This window comes from Mauremys mutica, chromosome 1, assembly GCF_020497125.1.
Source record: "Mauremys mutica isolate MM-2020 ecotype Southern chromosome 1, ASM2049712v1, whole genome shotgun sequence".
NCBI lineage: Eukaryota > Metazoa > Chordata > Testudines > Geoemydidae > Mauremys > Mauremys mutica.
In genome coordinates this window covers 265,035,153-265,056,243 of record NC_059072.1, presented here as the reverse complement: position 1 = coordinate 265,056,243, position 21,091 = coordinate 265,035,153, and the positions used below count along the sequence as shown (strand labels likewise).

The 21,091-nt window shown below is 38.8% G+C and overlaps 1 protein-coding gene across 1 annotated transcript in view; it reads left to right on the top strand.

Annotated features, from left to right (window-relative positions):
- CLYBL (citramalyl-CoA lyase) overlaps positions 1-20,611 on the top strand; it is a 240,598-nt gene extending 219,987 nt beyond the window's left edge. Inside the window, exons 8-9 of the mRNA XM_045009060.1 lie at positions 2,687-2,811; positions 19,884-20,611. Of these exons, the coding sequence (XP_044864995.1) occupies positions 2,687-2,811; positions 19,884-19,979 (221 nt within the window). The 3' untranslated portion in view covers positions 19,980-20,611. The remainder of the gene's footprint in view (positions 1-2,686; positions 2,812-19,883) is intronic.
- The last annotated feature ends 480 nt before the right edge of the window (positions 20,612-21,091 follow it).

The window sequence follows — 21,091 nt, the reverse complement described above, 5'->3', positions numbered from 1 at the left end:
TTATTTTAAAAATAGGTTTACTTTTACAGCAGCATATGTTTTACAGTACCATAAAATATGGACTTTAAATCAATGCGTTGTCTGTATAAATGGTCGTCAGCTTTAGGAATGTTTATATCCAAAAATAAGTAAACCTTGGAATAAAGCTTTAACAGCTGACTTAGTCATTATAGCTACTCCAGTGCTACATGCTGAGAAGCTAGATATAAATATGAAACACTATAGGTTTTCCTCTCTCTTTTTGCAGTCTTTTGTAGAAGACAAAAATGACACCATCATACAGTTACCTAAAGACTTGACAGGTATTGATTTAAAGCACAATATATCAAGTGGTACTGTAAAAAGGATTTCATGGTCATAAATTTTAATGTCTTCCAATTTTGCACCCTCTCAGTAACTCGTCAATAACAACAGTTCAGTTTAAAATATTTGCTTCATTCCTGCATGGCATTAAACTCTATTATACAGTTGTTTGGATACATAAGATGTGACAAAAGGCAACTTAGGCCATAAATCAAATGTTACATTATATCTTCTATAATCTGTTCAACAATGGCACAAATTGCAGATTTTTACTATAAATGCATTTTAAAAACCTAATTTTAATACAGAAATGCAGTTGCCTTTTAAAAAATAATTTATATGCAGCTTTTGATTTTTTTTAATTGTAATTTAAGCCTTTGTTACAGTTTTACATACATAATGAAAATATTTTTTTCCTGAAAATTAAGCTTTGTAGGCATTACTATGAATTATGTACACAATCTTCAATTTCAGAATTACCAGTTTAGCTGTTAAAAATAAAGCAAATTAAAACCAATAATAATAATAATTTACTCACTTATTGCTATCTTTTGATTTCATTAAAAATTATCTTTAAACACAATTACAATTAAATACATTAGCAAAAGAAATTTTCTGTTCACTTAATTTCTTTCCAACAAAATAGTCTTTAAATTTTAAACTATTATTTTAAATTATTTTTTTCTATAGTGGAGTGGAATATCAGAATCTGAATATATGGATGCCCTGAGGATTGTAAATAAAGGATTGTGTAACAAGAAATAAAATCAAATTGAACTTCTATGGCAAATTCTTCTTACAAATGTGATAATTCTGCACAATTTTTTCTTGTTTATAAAATATGTCTTCGGCTAAATTGGTTCACAAATTTATTTTTATGTACCACTAAATTTTATATTGTGTTGCTGATGATTGCAAATATTTTTTCTAATTGTTAAATCATTTACAAATGAATGCTTAATTTCCATAGTAATACATACGAATTATTACATGAAATAATGTATTTATATACAATGTATCCAACTTTTAGTTTAAATGGGAATTTTAAAAAATAGCTTTTCTACCTGGAAAAAACAGTTAGGACCCAAAACCACAAACTTTTACTTACACGTGCCCTGATCCTCCACTGAGATCCACTAGCATGGACCTCGGCACTCATTCAGAGTCCCATTGGATCAGTTGAATACCAGATGGTGTGGGGGTCTGCACTAGCAGATCCTGACACAGGTTTGGGACCATGAATAGTCTTTATGCACACAGGTAGTCTGACTGAGAAGCCCTTACTCACGTGAGAGAGTCCAATCTTGAGTGGTTCTGTGCATGTGAGTAACATGGGACTACTTCTGTGAGGAAAGACTATTCATTTGACTAAGGGTTTGCAGGATCAGTTCCCTAATTTGTAACTATTGTTATTTGATGTAAAGGAAAATTAAAGTCTCCTCCATGAACATTTAAGTAAACAGGGATATTCCAGTACAATTTCTTTATAATGAACATTTTAAAATTAATTTAAATAAAAAACCATGCAAAATCACACCACCATGTGAAAATTTATTTGGAAAAAATTAAGAATGTAAAATGCTATTTTAAAAAATGTAAAACAAATAATATAGGCATTATTTAATTTAAGCATATACAGTATGAATTGAAACTGAATACCTGACTCAGCAAGCATATGTGAAAATCTATACTAAAATTAACAGGCAACATTTAATTTTTTTAATTATATTATATGTATTTATGCAAGAAAGGATAAAAAGATGCCTATCTAAGCCTAGAGAGTACCTTTTAAGTTCATTAATATAACAAATAACGAAAAGAAAAGTATTATGCACTAGCAGTAACTAACTAATAATTATGGGGAGGGAAGAATTTTGAATATTTTTAGTTGCTAAACAAATTATGGAAATTTAGGGACTAATCCTTTTGTAGAATTAAAAAAATCTATCAATGAAATGTAGCTTTTTGTTGTTTAAATATCATTTTCAGGTTGTTTAATTTTTCAATAAAACAGTAATTGTCAATTTCTGATGCTATTATTTATACAGCTAGAATGTAAAGATATTATACTTTAATTGTTATTGACAAGATTTGTCTCACACTTACACCTGTAATGACAAAAGGAAGATGTATTGATTGAAATGGATAGAAAGAATTGTAATTTTTGAATGATAACAAATACAACTTCTGTTTTAGTTATATTTGTTCATATAGTATCTAGCAAAAGATTGTTGTTCAGTTTAATAATACAAGAAATCTAGTCAAATAATTAGTTATTTAACATAAAGTCTATGAGGCATTTAAGAGCCTCAAGTGGTTGGAACATTTTGTTGAACATCTGTTTGTTGATGCATGATTCTAGTGTTATTAATCTTCTTTGTAGGTAAGCAGGTGATTCACCCTAACCAAATTGCTGTTGTCCAGGAACAGTTCTCTCCAAGCCCTGAAAAAATAAAGTGGGCACAAGAACTGATTTCTGCTTTTGAAGACCATCAGCAATTAGGAAAGGTAAATATTTTTTATGCCACATATAGAATACCAGTTAGAATAATATTTAAATTTGAGAAAAATAGTGGGGAGTGTTTGTTTTTACAATAAAAAGTATACAGTAACATATGGTTTTATTAGCAAAATGTATGCCAGGGTAGAATACAGCTAGAATATTCACAATAAATATGGAACTTCTCAAATGCATTTATAAATTCACTTTCTTTATTTTCTTGCCTATCTTAACTTTTATCCTTTAAATAAAATTATTTGCTGCTTAGGGAATTAAAAATACTCTTAAATTATTTCATAGAAATCATGATGGTATTGTCATATGAAAATAATTTGCAATCAAAGGACAAGTGTAGCATGGAAGAAAAAAATACATCCTGCTTGCTTTGGTATTACTTGTGGGAAGAAATAAATAGATTTGAAATTCTTTATTTTAAAAAAACATCTGATAAAATATCTTTAGTTACGGGGGTCCGATTCTGCAACTGCTTACACGTGTGAATAAAGTTACTTATGTGCATAACTGTTTGCCAAATGTGGCTCTTAATAATTAAAAGTGGGAACGTTTTCTATGTATTTGTACCAATTTCTGGACCTGAGATTTGGATAGAGTGGAAAGCAAATTAACACTCGAATATGATTGTTCCTAATTTAGTGCATCATTGAGTCTCACGTTTCCTGCTCTGTGGGTTTCTGCTATGTAAATATTGCGGTGGTGATGTACAATCTGTCTCCACTTTGTGCCAGTAATACTTAAATTAGGGGTCGCCTGAAGGAAGATTTTATGCTAGTTGCAGCATTGTCAGTTAATTATCTTAAAGGTTATTTGCTATAATCCAGTTTGCCCCTTTTTGAAAGAAAAAAGTTGCACCTAAGTATGTTTATCTTAGTTACAGCCAAACCTGAAATTGTTAAAAAGCCAGGGAAGTTTTGATGTCCACAACATTTAGTTGCACACAAACTGAAATGCCTGAAATGTGTTTGTACAAAATGTAAGTGCAAAATAATTATAATTATAAGTAAAAAAATCTTCTGTAGTAAAGCTGAGCACACAAGATTTTGTACAGATTTGTACTTTTTACTGGTAGAGTATAAATATTCCCAATAAATTCCTTTAATTTATGATGTGTGGAAATACATTGGAAGTTATATCTTCCCCGTTTGCACAGATTTCTAATGCAAGAAAGATTGCATATTAGAAATTCTAGAAAGGTCATAGCAGATTTGTGATTCATTTATGCCTATACTTCAGAATAAAGCTATTAGAATAATAATGTATTATTAGAATAAAGTTACTGGTCTTCCCTTCACTGTCTACTGTATCTACTAACATTTCCATCACTATGATAGTTGGGTGCCAGCCTGTATAATTGTTTCAGGTCACCATCATATGTTATCTTTCTGTGTCTCTTTGTTCTGTTCCCCTTACCTCTGTGATTAATGTAAGTAACATAGAAAGAACATGCATGCATGATTTTTCACATTTTTCTGATTCCTATACACTACATATTTTACAAATGCATTTTGCTGGGTATACACAATGCCAGTGGTGGGGTTTTTTTCAGGAAATAAGCAGATAAATAATAAACGTTCAAATGACAGACTCGGCAGAATATCTGTTTATGTTTACGGCTTGTACCTCAGGAGCCCATATAAATTTAATGTCAAAACCCTATCAAAAGAGTACACCTGTAAATTGTATAACTGGCGAGGGAATATACTGTAATTACAATATTAGTAGCATAAAATTACAAAAGCCTTACAGATAAGATTCTGCATCATGGAAGCATTACTTTTCTAATTTGTTTTAAAAGTGTTATTTTAATGACAGTTTGTCCCCAAAATGCTGGTTTCTTGATTAGATCAGCATTTTATGAAAGTTTCATTGTAACAAGTGCTTTCTAATTAGATTAGAAGCATCTATAACTCTTTGGTAAATATAGATTTGCTTCTCTACTAACCAGTTTACACGTTTATATATTTGGCATATAAAAATCTATCCAAAAAAGGCAAGTTATTTTGTGACCTGGCTCGAATTCTTAACATTTAAATACTACTACATTTTCATAACAAAAAAATTAGTAAATAGATTGCTGTGTGCAGTGTTTCCTGCAAACTTCTTAACTGAGTTTATATTGCTGTATTATAAATGTGTAGCCAAGAAAAGCCTGAACAATCTGATTATTTAGTTTTTTCCAAGCAAAGGTGTCTCACAGGAGGGCTCTCATGCTGCGTGTCCTAGAGAGATGTTAAAATTACAATAATAATTCTTCCCATCCCATCTTATAAGAAATACTCCATATATTGCTTTTAGAAATCCTAATGTGCAGATAGTGAAACACCACTCCTGCTTTTCTTTTTATTTTATTAAATTAGGACTTGCATGTCAGTAGGTCCAAAAATATAGCTTTGGTTCATACTGTTCAGTCTTGCATGTTTTTTGTTATGTTATTAATCAAAATTGAAAGCCTGGAAAAAATAAATGCAAGGGATTTGAGTGGCTAGGTTGCTCACAGATAAATTATTGGTCTTCAACCCCTAGGATCACAGTTTGTTGTTAATTGGTTTCAAAGTTTGATGCCCTTAGTCAACAATAGTTTGCATTAAAATACAATAATCAGCTCTCATAATTTATCACAGTTTGACAGATACAATAGTCACAGTAAGCTTTGTTTGAGAAAAGGCTGAAATCAGACTACTATATCTTGGAGACTAAAATGCTTTGACATAGTTGTCCCTGCATTTGAGAACGGAGGTTAGTAAAAATTAGAATCACAGGTGGACTCTAGGGTATTTTAGACACTCCTGTAGTCCCCAGGGAGAAAAAAAGATTCTGTTAGCCCAAATTATTTGGAATATTATGGGCATGGTCCTGTTTGCACTGAAACCAACAACAAAACTTTCATTAACTTTTTAATAGTAGCAGGACTGGGGCCTACGCATAGGTAATGAAAAAAGGGAATGACTAACACAATATATACACCACTGATCCAAAAACTAGACCCCTTCCTAGTGTGTCATTTGTGTTTGTACTTTATTGTTTGTGTCTGATATGGACATTGTTGAACTAAATCACCATTCTTTGTAAAGGGCTTTGAGATCGGCAGATGAAAAGTTCTATATGAAAGCAAAGTATTATTATAATGTAGCTTCAGTAATTTTTCAAAGAGAAGTTCATTGCACAATTGCTATGACATATGATTCTTGGGACTACATTCAGGTACAACCCCCCCATGAAAGTCTAAAAGTGACATAAAATAGATCTTGATCATAGACTGGATTCAAGAAGCAAGATAGTGTATCTTGCACTTATGTGGCATTCAGTAGGCCAAATTTTGCTCTCACTCTGATTTAAATCTGGAGTAGCTCCACTGCAGTAAATGGAGATAATAAAGTGATACAAATCTAAATTAAATAAGGGCAGAAATTGGCCCACCTGGTGTACAAAATGAATAACTTACACTCCAAAAAAGCAGGCTGAAGGCAGCGGGAAAAGCTATTAATAGGGTATAAGAAAAAAACAGCTCTCCTTTTAATGTAACTACATTACACTTTACCATGTGCCTTTATTTTCTCAGCCAAAATGCAGCTTACTCCACCATTACATGACTGATAAATTTGACCCAAAAATACTTTAAAAACCATAGAAGCTTTTTGTTGTTTATGAATAATGCAAATAGTAAATTAGTTTTAAAATATATTCAGACTGAGTATTCTTGTGCAATTTGAGTTGAAAATATGATATTAGGTACAGTATGATTTCTGTAAGGGTCTTTACCAGTCATCTGAGTTGGGTTTTTTAATCTGATATCAAGCAAAAATGACAAATGGAGTGCAAAAAGAGCAAATAAAAGTGTAATTAAGCTTTTACATAAATAAGTTGTAAATATTTTAAAGGAACCTGATTGGTCAACCAGAAAAGAAAGAGCTAAATATTGCCTCAAAAGTCACATGGAAATTAAGTGTACTTTAAAGTTAGGATTAGTAATTCACAATTCAAAACTGTAACTTTGGGTGAGTGTTTTAGGCTCCACAGGGCTAAGCTGAAAGAATGATATATATAGTGCCATGTATGGATAATAGTCTTAGGAGGCCTTTGGCATCTGAATGATATGTGAACTCAAGTGATTTGGCAAACTATGCAGTAGCTTTTATAGTCCTTCCTGGAATCCTTTTATTTACACAGTATCTGGTCTGCAAGGGAATTGCTCACAAAGGCCCTGTCATAACAGTCTTTGTTTAGGAAAGTCTGAACCCAGGCTACTATATCTTGGAAACAATCTGCATGCTAGGACTTGTACTTGGGAGTGCTCCAACTCCCCTTGAGGTCAGTGAGTGTCTTTCCCCTGATTGCAGTGGGAGTGGGATCCAGCCCTCAGTAAGGATTCTGTCTGTCTGTGGCATCTGGCTCCCATTGCCTTCCCAAGGGGCTGTTGTTCTGGGAGCGGGCTCCTTAGCGCCTGTGCCAATGTGTGTGTGTTTGTGTCTAGTCAGGAGACACTGGCCCCCAAGCTCTTCCTTCATTCGGGGCTTGTCTATCCTTACAGCGCTGCAGCAGGGCTGCTGGAGCGTTTCAGTGAAGACAGTCCCTAAGCCGACGGGAGGGATTCTCCTGCTGGCGTAGGTACTCCATCTCCCCGAGAGGCAGTAGTGAGGGCTCCGGTCAACCCAGCACTGTCTAAACTGGGGGTCAGGTTGATTTAACTGTGTCACTCAGGGGTGTGGATTTTTCACATAAAATATAGTCAATATGATTAACAAAAGTCTCTTATGTAGCTGTGTTATTCAGAAGAGAGATCAAAGCAGTGTGCTATAGCACAACTGGTGGATTTCCTCCCATAGAAAAGACTATTTGGGGGAAAATCGTGAACCTCTGTTATGTAGTGGTAAGGGGCACATTCACTTGTTATCCCTACATATGTTGACTCCACACTGGTACGACCAATCCTGCGCACCGTTGTGCCAGTTGGGGTAGGTGTGAGGCAGGAAGGCTCTTCACCTGATTTGCAGTTCAGACCTGCAGAAGTTCATGAGAGTGCTGGGAGCTCATACAAATGATTTGCTCCCCTCCTCCCCAGCAGGCCCTCTGTGGATCTTGATCCTTTTCCCTCCTGTCACTGAAGCCCTGGGACTAATGCACAGGGAGACTAATACAAGCTGCAGCCCAGGCCCAAAGTCTACACTGCAGTTAAACAGCCCCTTAGCCTGAGTCAGCTGGCACGGGTCAGTCATGGGTTTTTAATTGTACCGTAGACGTACCCACATCAGTTTAAAGGATACTTTGGATAAGAAAAGGGAGTCTGTCTCTAGAAATATTCTATTTGAGTGCCTCACTGTTTCTAGCACCTGTTTATTCTGAATATCTTGTGCATCCAGGTTAGTTATTTGATAGCTGCCAGTTCCTGCCTTCCTAGAAAGGAGTTAAGAAAAGAAACTACCCAAGAATCCTGGATAGATTTGGATTGGGGGGTTCATTTGTAAATACTCCGCTGGGAAGAGAGGAACAGGAAACTTCATCTTGTTATAAACTGAAAGATATTGACCAGGACCATCTCAGGCTTTCCCAAACCAGCCAGTCCTTAGTGACTTATTAAGCTGTAGAGATTGATCAATGAAAAGGGGCGGGGCCTCATCCCAGCTCGTTATGATAGCTTTTCCCTTTGAAAAGGGGTTTTTGGAAGAAAACCTGGATTCAACCCTACCTGACCTGTCAGGCAATAAATTTAAACTTCGAATGTTGACTTCTTTGAAACTAAGCCTAAATCCTTTTCCGCAGGAAAACGTTACCCGTTTGTAGTCAGGAGGTTCCCTGACAAGCATAAGCATAGTTCAAGTTTTTGGGAAAAGGGGTGCCCGTTTCTTTTGTTTCTGTACCTGGAAGTAAACCCAAGCTATTCTCCTGAGCCCCTAAGTAGAAGAGCAAAGGTTTCAGACAGTAAACTTTTTCCCTCCATGGACTTTGCCTAAGGAGTTTTGCTTAATACCAGTGGGAAGTTATCTTTTTGAATTCCTGGGTCTTTTTCCATAGTCTCCTGTGGGTGTCCTCCTAATATCCTCCTGCTTCTTCCCCTCCCCAGAACAATGATCTTCCTTTTCTTTCTCTGTAAACTGTGTAACAGTTTTCAGGGTTGGGAACAGTGTTCCCAGGCCCAGGCAAACAGATTTTGGTGGATTTATTCCACATTCTTTGTGGCCTCAGAGAAGGAGATATCAGACCTTTTTATTTTAGGATTTGGAAGTGGGTGAACAATTTCATAAAACCTCAGAGGATTAAAATGGAATCTTTCAGCTAGCAATGGATCAGGAATATTTCCCAGACTTGACGATTCCTGCTTACACATCACCTACTTTCCTTCCCATCAGAAGTACACAAGGTTTGCATTGGCTTGCTGATATTTCCAGTTCAGCACTTCTGCATTTAGTCTGCCTGAGAGTGTTCACAGTCAGCCCTCCATTGAAAGGATCTTACATAATTACTTATTTCAACAACAGGTTTACTTTCACATAGTCTCTGGACTGGGTTACCCAAGCAGTATGGAAGCTTTGTTCAATTTACTGGGTCTCATAATGAATAATGGGAGAAAACGATGAACACTCCAGGTCCTAGACTAACTACATATTGCCTCAGATGTGAGCCTGTCAGGGTGAGGAGCTAACACACAAGCCCAAAGAGAGAGAGAAATTAACCTTCTTAGTGTTCAGAAGGCTAATCCCAGGGAAGCACATCTTCATAAAGTCCATCTGCTCAGCAGTACTTGTTTACCTAGACCATGAAAAACAAAGCTACTAGGGAAGTCTGCTCCTTTTTTTTTTTTTTTTGTTCATCTGAGTAGAGGTTATCATCCTCTTACTTAGGCCATATTGGTTCCAGGTCACCTTACTGTACAGCAGACTGGCTAAAGCAAGAAAAGAGTATTCTAGAAGAATTGTCCTAAAGGCAGAAGCCTTTCAGCAAGAATTGGGGAGTCCCCATCATATACCCATTTCCAACAAAATGCAGTACCAGGTGTTCCCCTTTAGGCAGCATTTCTTGGAACTTTCCCCTGGCTTGCAATTTTCTCTTCTTCCACTCATTGGAGGATCCTAAAGAAAACTGAAGGTCACAAAACTGCTTTCATCCTAGTTACCCTGAACTGGCCAAAGTGGTCTTGGTGTGCAGAGTTCATATAAGACTCCCTCTATCCTTATGCCAAGACCTTACTCAGCAGGATCCAGTAATGCCCCATACCTGAGTCCCACTTGACCTGGTTCATAGCAGGGTATTCCTGAAAGAGTTGACATCTCTGATATGGTGGCTCAGACCATGCTGTACACACACACAAAAAATTATTATTTTGTTTTCTATTGCATGTGGATAGTTTTTTCCATGTGGTACAGAGCAATTTTTTCCCAACTAGACAGGCCAGAAGCCAGATTTAGTTTTTCTACAGGTTTTTGTCAAAGACCTATCCCCTAACTCCATTGGGATTGAAGCCTTTGCACAAAATACCTTACAGAAGAGACAAAGAGGACATCAAACCTAGAGACTATTAGCCAGAGCTCATCTGCTGATTAGTGATCAAGACTGTAGATAGTGGAAAAGGCAGTTTTTCAGGAAGCTGGTTCCCAAAACACAATTTAGGACTTTGATGATCAATAGAAACAACTTGAATTTCATTTGTAACCAGAGAGAAAGCCAGTACGATATTTGGAGCTGATGTGTAATATGCTTGCTACAGCTTAGGAAAGCAGATCTCCATGTTCTGTACCTGCCATAGCTTGAGAGCGGTTTTCAGTAGCATCCCTCATATCGAGAGCATTACAGTAATCCAGATGGGTGGTCACAAAGGCATGGATGATCATGAAAAGATCAAATGCAGATGAAAAAAGAACTGCTGGCCACCTAAGCCATATGCTTTCAGAGCTCAGGGAGTATTAGTCGCAAATCACATTCTTCCAAGCCTCAATCTCTTGTCTCAATTAGGTAAAAGGAAATAAAATACCACACTATCTGGGTTAAATGAAAGACACACAGAGCTGCAAGTTGTCTGAATACTGATAGTCTTAGAATCATAGAAGATTAGGGTTTGAAGAGACCTCAGGAGTCATCTAGTCCAACCCCCTGCTCAAATAGGACCAACCCCAACTAAATCATTTTGCCCAAATTGTTTCATTATCTTAACAGGGGTACATGTAGAACAAGAGAATTGAGAGAATAAACCTCTTTAGAATACCACATACTGTATGAGGGGTCTCAGTGTGCATGAGCAATTGTGCAACAATATCACCTTCTGGGATCTTTCTGGGGAAAAAAAAAGGCAGGGGTGGGGGGGAGAATGGAACCACTCGCATGCAATTCTGTCCATCCCTGCCATAGTCAAGTCAACAAAACATTACGGTCAATTATATCAAAGATTGCTGGCATATTTAAAGGAGTCAGCGTGGATACCATCACTAAGAAAGGCCACCAAGTCCATTGTAGTCTCTGTACTATACCCCAGTTGTTTGAGAGGGATCAAGGAAACCTGAAGACTCCAGATTATATGAGAACTGTCCTGCACTACCTTCTCAATAACCTCGTAAAAACAGCAGTTTAGAGGCCAGGAATAATTAACAAGGTCAAAGTCCAAGATAGGATTTCTTGAGCAGAGGTCTAATGAAGACTTGTTTGATGGAAGGTAGCATTTTAACATCCTCCTTAAGGTAAGCATTGATTACCAGACCCAGTATCTCCCTGACTGGTTTTATTTTCCATGCCAAAAATAGGTCCAACTCACAGTTATTTTCCAAAGTTGCTCTAGGATCTCAAGAAGCTAAATTGATTGAAACTGAACCACAAAGGATTTTTGTCCCCTCCAGATACAGATTTGCTCTCAACAGAATGGCAATCCACTCTGAGTCCAGTCAAACTAACATGCAAAAAATGATAAGAGTATTTATGACTGTAAGAAATTTTTGATGATGTTTCCGTGAGGTGGAAATCTGAATTTACCAAGCTATTTACCAAACCAAAGTATTCCATAGGGTGAAACTTTTTGATGCTATTGTGATAGAGCAGAAAACCTTCACTTCCCCAAGAGCAAAACACTAAAGTCTTCTATCAGGAAATCTTTTAGTCTTGGAACGCAATGGACCAATACTGGATCTCTTTATGCTGCTCCATATATTTCATTTGTCACAAGTTAAAGAAACCTTTGAGGATGACATCATGTTGGGACAGAATATCCAGAAGCCACTGTACCAGTGTTCAAGAACCACAGACGGTCATAGTGTCCCACTAAACTGCCTGTAGAATGGCCTACCAATTGTACATTATTCTTTTTTAGAAACCACTGATATCAACTCAGGTCTATGTCTCCATGAATGGCATAATGAGATGGGTCCTCTGTCCTGATAAGAACAAACATAAACCCAAACTTATGTCAAACTGATGTGTTGTAAAGTTTAGTCCTGAATATCTCCAATGGCAACTCCACTGCGTCTTGACGCTTTATTCCATTAGTTTTTTCCTAAAACGTCATTTAAATTGTCCCCCTGCTGCAAACATTTTGTTCCTTTTTGTTTTGACAGCAAGTAGGAGAATAAATTGCTCTCTGTCCTCTTTATAATATCCCTCTGCCTATTCGTAGTCTGTCTCTTTTGTCTCTGTATTATTTTAGACTCACCATGCTCAATTCTTTTTTTCACAGGCCTTATTTTCCAAACCTTGTCATTTTTGTTGGTCTCCTCTGAGAACAGGTCTCTCTTTTTAAAAAGTCCTTTCCAGCTTTGTTTCCCCTTGGTACCTGCTGAGTGTACCTTGCACTCCATCCTCCAAGTCACTTTGGGCTAGTGTTGTAGATCCACTAGCATCCCACTCGCCCCTGCACACTTGACACATAAATTACTGTTGTTTTTTAAAACATTTTATCTATTTGAGAGAATATAAAATTTCACTATAAATTCATTGAGCCCAAAAGTAGGCCCAGTTTACAGAGTAGGATGGGGCACATAAGCTCCAACAGGCTCTGTAGCATAGTCTATTCCCATTGCAGTTGAGGAACGCTGGCCTGAGGTATAAGGATGTGAGGAGGGGGATATACCTGCTTTGCAGACATGAGTTGTGGAGCTTCTCAGGAGACAGGGACGCCACCTAAATAATCTCCCTGTTCCCACCCACGCAGCCCTGTATGTATCAATAACCTTGTCCATCCCCCCTACAGCTGGAGCCGCAGAGGACTTAACAATTAGGTCAACCTCTGTGCAGCTCCAGTAGGCAGGGAGAGAGGGGAGTAGCCAAGTTGCCCCCCTTCTCTCTCTGTCTGAGTTCTGTTATAGACCTGTCAGCAAGGGAAATATCTTTGAAACGTGGAGGGCCATGCAGTCTTTCCCCAGCTGTTAGTCCGTTAGGGACAAACCATCTCCATTCCCCGTGAGTGGGACATCAAGGAAGAGCTGCCTATACTGTGCTCCCTGACATTTCCCAGAGCCTGAATGCCACATATGGCACTCAGGCTGAGCGGAGTCAGAGACTCCACCTTTGGGAAGGGGAACACATGCTACCCCTCCCCCAAGATCTGCTTTCACAGCTGGTCAACCCAGGCAGGATGAGGCGCTCCTGCAGCTTTGACGTGGTAGAAGCTGCTGGGTGCAGATCGGGTCCCATTCTTTGTAACAACACACCTTGAGAACATTAAAAATGTTGTTACTCTAATGAGAGGTTTTGGTAATGAAAATGGAATGTATGCTGTATTGTTTGAAATGGACATAGTAAAAGAAAGTCCAAAAAGGTCATATGACCCTACCTAAAATCTGTAGCCAACCACATTTCTCCTACGTCTGGCCACAAGATTTTTGGATAATCCTGTAAAATATACCCATGTTTAAATACTCTGGAAAGAAATAGGATATTTGTTTATGATGTGCAGATCATGGTGCTTTCATCATTTCACATCCGAAGAAGTGGGTATTCACCCACGAAAGCTCATGCTGCAAAACGTCTGTTAGTCTATAAGGTGCCACAGGATTCTTTGCTGCTTCTACAGAACCAGACTAACACGGCTACCCCTCTGATACTTGACATCATTTCACAGTCATTCATGATCTGACCATGGCAGAATGAACATGACCCTCCTTTTCTGTTTTGTCTTGGTTTTCGTTTTTTTTTTCCTTTTTGTTATTTTCCTTCCCCCTATTCCAGTGTAAGATTTATGGGAAATATTCTGGGAACTACTTTACTGAAGTTTTAGACACTTTCTGCTTTCCACAGATGTTATTAAATATCACTTCTGATAAAAGAATCACATCAACTCTCCAAAAGTGAGGTTTGGATAATCAGGAAATCCTGGGATGAATCCCAGGTTATAGAGCAGGTAGAGCTGAGGAAAAGGAGACGAAGAAGTGGGAGTGAGCCAAGGAAGTGAGCCATTTTGCAGAGAGCCCAATCCAAGGAGACGTTAAGTGTCCTCAAATACCATGGAAGTCAATGAGAACTGAGGATGCCCGGCCTTTGCAGCTGGCTCTCAGCACCTTAGAGGGTCAGGCCCTAAATCAGCCTAGCTAAAGTGCCTGAATGGGGAGTCAGTGATGTTCTGTGATTGGCAGAAAAGTAGCACAACACCAACCAATTCCGACCCAGACACCAGTTCTGATGCTGGGAGCAGGAATAGTCTGTGTTGCATTCCCAGCTTGCCAGTTGGAAAATCCCATGTCAGACCTGCCAGCGTCGTTGCTTCCCTAGCTCCACACCCAAAAGGCTTTGGAGCTGACAAAACTATGTTTCACAGCACTTCTCTACACTGCATACAGACTCTTCCCAGTGGGCCCAGAAGAGTGGTGATGTGAGCAAGTCTAGTACATGGTACGGCCAATCGGCAAATGAAAGTGTTGGATCAGGCATGTGTTGGGTGTAGTGCCAAAATAGCACCACCCATGGTGGGACATTTTCTTATAAATAAAATGAAAGTGTAACATCACCAGTTTTGACCAGTAAGGACATGGCAGTTAATTTCAGAGAAGGAAGGTGAACGTTTTAGTGTATTTCCAATGGAAAAATGTATTTAAAAAAGAGGAAATTTATAAACAGCGACTAAGGGAGAACAATAAAAACTAGGAAGTTTGCACAAGTATGGAAACAGAAAAGCTGCCACGCTTGTGAAAGCAAGCAGAAAATGTCTGTTAGCTGCTTAGAAATAGGAAAAAAGAGAGAGAGGATGATTTACATCCTGAAAGAAAACAATAGACTTTCTCTGCACACTGGAACTGAAATTGTATCACGTGTTTGCCTTACATGCAATTGGGCTCACTTTTTTAGGCCCTAGTTTCTGTGATCTTGTGGAGAGTCCAAGGTCCCTGTTGTGATGTGTGCAGGAATTCTGAACATATGTAGGGTGAGATTGTGACTGGCCCTTGCTTGGGTGTTCAGTAGGAGGAAGGAGTCAGGAGTCACTTCATCCTTCTCCCTCTTCTCACACAGCCCATGTAAAGGCCACCAACGGTTGCAATCATTGCATTCGGGACAGTATTAAAACATGCAGTCTGGCCCTTGCATTGTAATCCATTCAGGCTAGGGACCTTGAGTTATTCATCAATAATCACCATGCTCACCAGGGATGATATAGCAGTCGTAAGCCTGCCCAACATGGCTGTAGTTCTGTCCCTAACAAAGTGCAAGAGATGTACAGGCAGAGGTGAAAGTAAGCTGGTACAGTCCGGTACAGAATACCGGCAAGAGCCAGTACGCCGTGCCAGACAGCACAGGCTTCCACGGCCGGGATTAAAAGGACTCTGGGCTCCCCGCAGCAGCAGGGAGCTCCACGCCCTTTAAATCCTGCCCGCAGCTCCAGCGGACGGGCTGGGGCCGGGATTTAAAAGACTCAGAGCTCCTAAATCCCGCCCGCAGCTTCAGCGGCCAGGCTGGGGCCGGGATTTAAAGGGCTCAGAGCTCCCCCATGGGAGCCCCGAGCCCTTAAAATCCCAGCTGGAGCTGTGGTGGGGATTTAAAGGGCCTGGAGCTCCACGGCGGCCGGAGCCCCGGGCCCTTTAATTTGCAGCTGGGAGCCTTGGGTTGATTTAAAGGCCTTGGGACTCCCAGCCACAGCCGGTGCCCCAGGGCCTTTAAATCTTGAGAGGCCACGCCTCTTCTGGTTGAGGCCACGCCTTTTCCGGATGAGGCCACACACCCCTCAGGACTCTGGCAGTACTGGTAAATCCTGTAAATAACTTTCACCCCTGTGTACAGGTATGCATTTTATAAGCATGCACCTGAAGGCCTGGTTCTCTCTGATCAGTTTTACCCACTGTAACTCCATTATCTTCACAGGTGTGAGAGGAGAATTAGGCCCTGAATTTTTAAGACTGTGTGCACTGAATATGAAAAAAAACACCTGAAATCTCCACAGAAAGTCACCATACGGCTTGAGTTCCTTGTGCCTAGAACTGGCGTCTCATCTGTATGAATTGTTTAAACAAAACTATATAATAGTTCTTAGGCTCCCAGTGTCCCACCCACTCCTCAAAACGCCTGTGGTTGTAACCCATCACACAACTATAGCAAGCATAGGGTTGCAGGAAAGGAGAGGACAGAGGCTTATGGAAAGAGAGAGAGTAAGGGACTAGGGGATGCTATCAGAGGGATGCAGAGAAAGCGAGGACTCCAAAGGCTATTGAAGGGGAAAAGACTGAGAAATGCTCACATTCCAAGAGACATCTACACTGAATCTCCAAACCTTAAAGGTTTCCCCAGCACTATCACCAAGTGACCTTTTGGAATCTATTTATGCTAAAAATTACAAACTTATTTCACCCAGACACTGGGGAAAGACTGAATGGCTTATTCTGGCTCTGTCGAGGGTGTGGAATGTATCGTAGAACACGAGCAATCTGAAGCCTCACTTGTCACCAGTCATTTAAGGATATTTCAATTCTTGCTAAAATTTTGATTAAGAATTGCATTCTGATAGAGCATTTTAACAACTAGAAAACTAAGTACAGGCTAGAAATGTGAGCTTATTAGGAATGTTTGCCGGTAAGGAGATTCAGATCTGGGACTAAATGTATCCCTAGTGTAACTTCACTGAAGTAAATGTTTTTTATAAAAAAAAATCTTGTTGTCTTTATCTTAATATGAAGGGAAATAAACAGACTTAAAAAAAAAAGGCAAATTCCATCTAGTGGAATTAGAAAGGCTAATGTAGGGTAATACCATAATTACTGGTATTACCCGTCTGCAGAAAACTGGAGGTGGAAAGAGCTACGGTGAATAGAATATATTCAAACTGGTTGCTTTTTCCGGACTTTAGCTCACTATTGGAAATTAGCAGGAAGGAATTAAACCTCAGAGTGAATGAACAAAGAAACCAGCTTGCTTCTGCTCCCGCTTCATGTAGGAAAAACAGACATTTTCCTCTGGATGTATGTGTAGAATTCTGATTGATATCTATCAAAGTTACCTATGCACATTGAGAGGACAGCCCACCGAAAGCTGTCTTCCTGTTTTCATGTGCATCTGGGCTATTTTCTTGTTTTCCCTCTTTAAACCTCTAACCTATTATTTTAGTGATAACAGGGCAAGTGTGCTGTTTACTAAATTGGTCCCTTCTAAAAGAACACATAATATAAATCCAGTTATCACTGTTACGCTACATGCAAATTAATCTTTGGAACACTGACTTTTTTCCAAACTATTATTAAACTGACTCCTTATAGCAAAATAGATACCATTGTAAGATAAGCTTTCAGTTAACAAAAATAGGTTTTGCATAAATTAGTACCTCGACCACTCCATAGCATTATGCTGAACAAGTAGTTAAATAATAAACTATAAATCTTTAAATGTTTGCTTCATTTCTAATTCTTGCTTTCAACAGTTGACAAACCTAAGTTATGGTTATCTAAGTATGTTCTTTTAAAAATAGCTAATAATGAAGCTGTAAATGACTGCAGTGTTGTTAATAGGAATATTATGTATTATTTACATAAGGCCTACAGAGTTCTAGGCAATTTGTAGACATTTTTGAAGCATTTTTCATCTGAATTTCTGCTTGATTTGAATGATGATGTCCTCACCATCAACCCATTATTCACCAAATCCTGCTAAAATTCCAGGATAATGTACAGGATATGAAACCCTGAATAGAATAGAATAATTGGACTAATCGTTCAAAAATTAGTTGTCAGCTTATAGAATGATAATAAACTATATAAGTAACTGTGTCCAAGGATGAAATTTTTCAGTGTTATGCCCTAATTTGATGAGATATTTAATTCAATATTGCTTGAATGAGTTAAAGGTACGAGGCTGGGATCCACTGGAACAATGCATTTCCATAATCGCTTTTGGAAAATGCTAGATGTTATCATTTGGCTTGCTGGATTTCTCAATTTTCATTTTCAGTCTGTATATTGTATCTAGAAAATAATAAGCATTAGTTTGTTTCACTCTCAACTCCCCTGGCCTCCCCCAAACACAACCAGACAGAAATTTCTTTCCTCACTCTATCCCCTCCCTGGTGTTGCTCTCATTAGTCAAATGTAAAATGAGTTCATGGTCCTATATTGATTTCAGTGGGACTCCAAGTGCATGCAGCAGCAACACACACACACACACACGCCGCCCACTACACAACACAGGACCAGCGTTTTATATGTAAGATCTTCAGGGAAGAGGCTACAGCCTTTAATTTGTTGCGTGAAATGCCCAGCTCACTTTTGGCCATTGTAAAAGGTAGAAATAATAATCCTGCTAGCTTGTTTTGTCTATGTACCAAAAAAAATGTCAGAAGTGCCTTTGACAAATGCAGGAAGCAGGAGTCCTGCAATATCACTTGGGGCTGTCTTGCTGCAAAGCTGTTTAGCTTCAAAATCCTATTTCTTCATCACAAAATGTTAGAATTTACTGATGGGTTTAATAAAATGAAAAGGAGATTAAAACATCCAAAATTGGGGGTGGGGTCAGGGTTGGGGCTCTTTAATACAAGGTTTCTTTTAGTTGAGATGTAACTACAGTTTGTTCATCTCATATTAACACTAAGTGTAAGGAGCTAAGTACTGATAAAAATGAAAAGTTACTCAAAAATCTGCTCTGACTCTGGGATAGTCACTGTTCAGACACTCTTGGTCAATCCTGTGCAGAACATAGTCTGGTAAATTCTCCAATAGTGCACAAGAGTCAAATACAGCATGCTCCACATTGTTAGAAATCCATTCTCCGAACATGGACATAATCTGCTAGCCATATGGGAAGGAGGAAGAGGAGAAGGGAGCAATGCCAGCAGCTCTGGAACGGCAGCACGAGGCCCTGAAAACTAAGGGTCTTACCTGTGGAGCTCTAACTGGAAGAGATTTCCCCCAAAAAGTCTAGGGGCCAATTCCTCTGTTTCAGTTTCCCCAAAGGGTAATCATGCCTCTCCACACTTGTAACTAGCTCTGTGTTCTACGTATGGAAAAATGTGATACCTGAGCACAGTATTGTTACGTTGCACTTTGTGAAATGAAAAGTGAAGGGGACTAGGTGTTGGTATCACTATTCCTCATAGCGGGAGAAAGAATTACTAGTATGATGCTATAATTAGTTAGAAATCATCTAATCTGGAGCCTTGCTGAATGTAGACTAAGGCCCTTAGCTGTTCCAGCTCACTTTTGTGTGATGAGTGAGGATGGTCTGAGCTCTTCTATAAAAGGCTCCCAATCCTGTGCTGTTAGTTTATCTTCTTGTACCAAGCTTCCACTTCTTTTAGAGCTGGTAAGGGCTATTTTCCCCTGTCAATACATATTGTCTGTGCTAATCGGCAGCATGCCCTAAAATTCACCTGTCCCACTATGTGAATCGTTTCTGCTCTCTGCCTGTTTTTCAGATTGGGAGTTAAATACACACGCTCTTTCCCACACAGTGTGATCAAGTGTGGTTTTTTTCCTCCTCCTTTTAACATTGAACTCCCCGCCTCTCCTCCCCCACCCCCTTTCCTTTAGTTTGGCTCTTTCTGAAGGCTATACAAGAAGAATCAGTTTGATTCATGTGGAATCTAATGTTCCTTGTTTTACAGATGGATGTAAAAAAAACAAAGACCAAAATAACCTATCATTGTAAAGGTTCTTTCATGAAGTTTGTATTTTCTGTTTTCCAGGGAGCCTTTACTTTCCATGGGAGTATGATAGACATGCCATTACTGAAGCAGGCACAGAACATTGTTACGCTTGCCACAGCCATCAAGAAAAAATGATCTGTTAAATGAAGCTCTCACCATGTGGGCAGAGAAGCAGTTTTAAAGAACGACTTTGGGAAAATGTAAATACATCAGAGTTAAGCAGAACTCTATTTACATTTCTGCAGATCTGACATAATTTTTCTTGCCAGACTTGCTAATTACCACGACTATGTATGATTTAAAGTAGTGCTCGCTCCAGTGCAGCCCAATGTGCTCGTCCTCCTGGATCCTGGAGTGAAGTCATATTGCTGGGTGTATGACATCACAATAACGATTACAAAGACAGGCTTATGACTTCACTGGGGATAGCAGCAACATCTGGGCTGTGATGAAAACAAGCTTTTCTAAAATAACAAATGAAACAAAAATCAGGTCAAATGCTTCTGTTTTGTCTGGGCTTTTCCCCGCCTCCATGATATCTGCGGCAGAGTAGAAGTCCTCTTTCGAAGGGCAAACTCATGCATAATTATTAAATAGGTGACACCGTAAAGATAATTTATTCATTCATTCATTATCTTTAAGGTGCCACCGGACTTCTTGTTGTTTTTATTAAATAGTTGAAATTGTTATGAAAATCATTTAATATCTGTGTGGGCTTCTCCCCCTCCTATAAATGTACAACAGTCATTAAAAAATGAATGCACCATCGTGCGAGACTCCTGATTTCTTTTTTTTAAGTGGTTGCTATTCAGACCATTTCCTCCTGGAAACGTACAGAACGGGATGGGTTGGACGGCAATAAACGTGTCGAGTTTTCGAAGACACAATGCAGCAGAACTTGTGCATATGGTCTCGAATCAGATTTGCATCCCATTAGAGATACTGCTACAGGTCATATGGGCCGTGTGGTTAACGGGCTTAGCAAAGCTGTTTTGAAGAGGTTAACCCAGCTTGTAGTAAGGGTAAATAAACATAACAACCAGCCATTGTTCTCTATTCAGCATGTACTCTTATATCGACGGCTAAAGGGTATTGAAGCTGCAGAGGATCAACTTGTGGTTGCCAGAGGACTCCAATGAAGTTTGAAACACCAACAATCAGAGATTTTGTTTCTGTTCCTCATTAAATCATGAGCCTTTGTGTTCGGACCATGAACGACTGTTCTTTAAGAAATTACCAGAATGGGA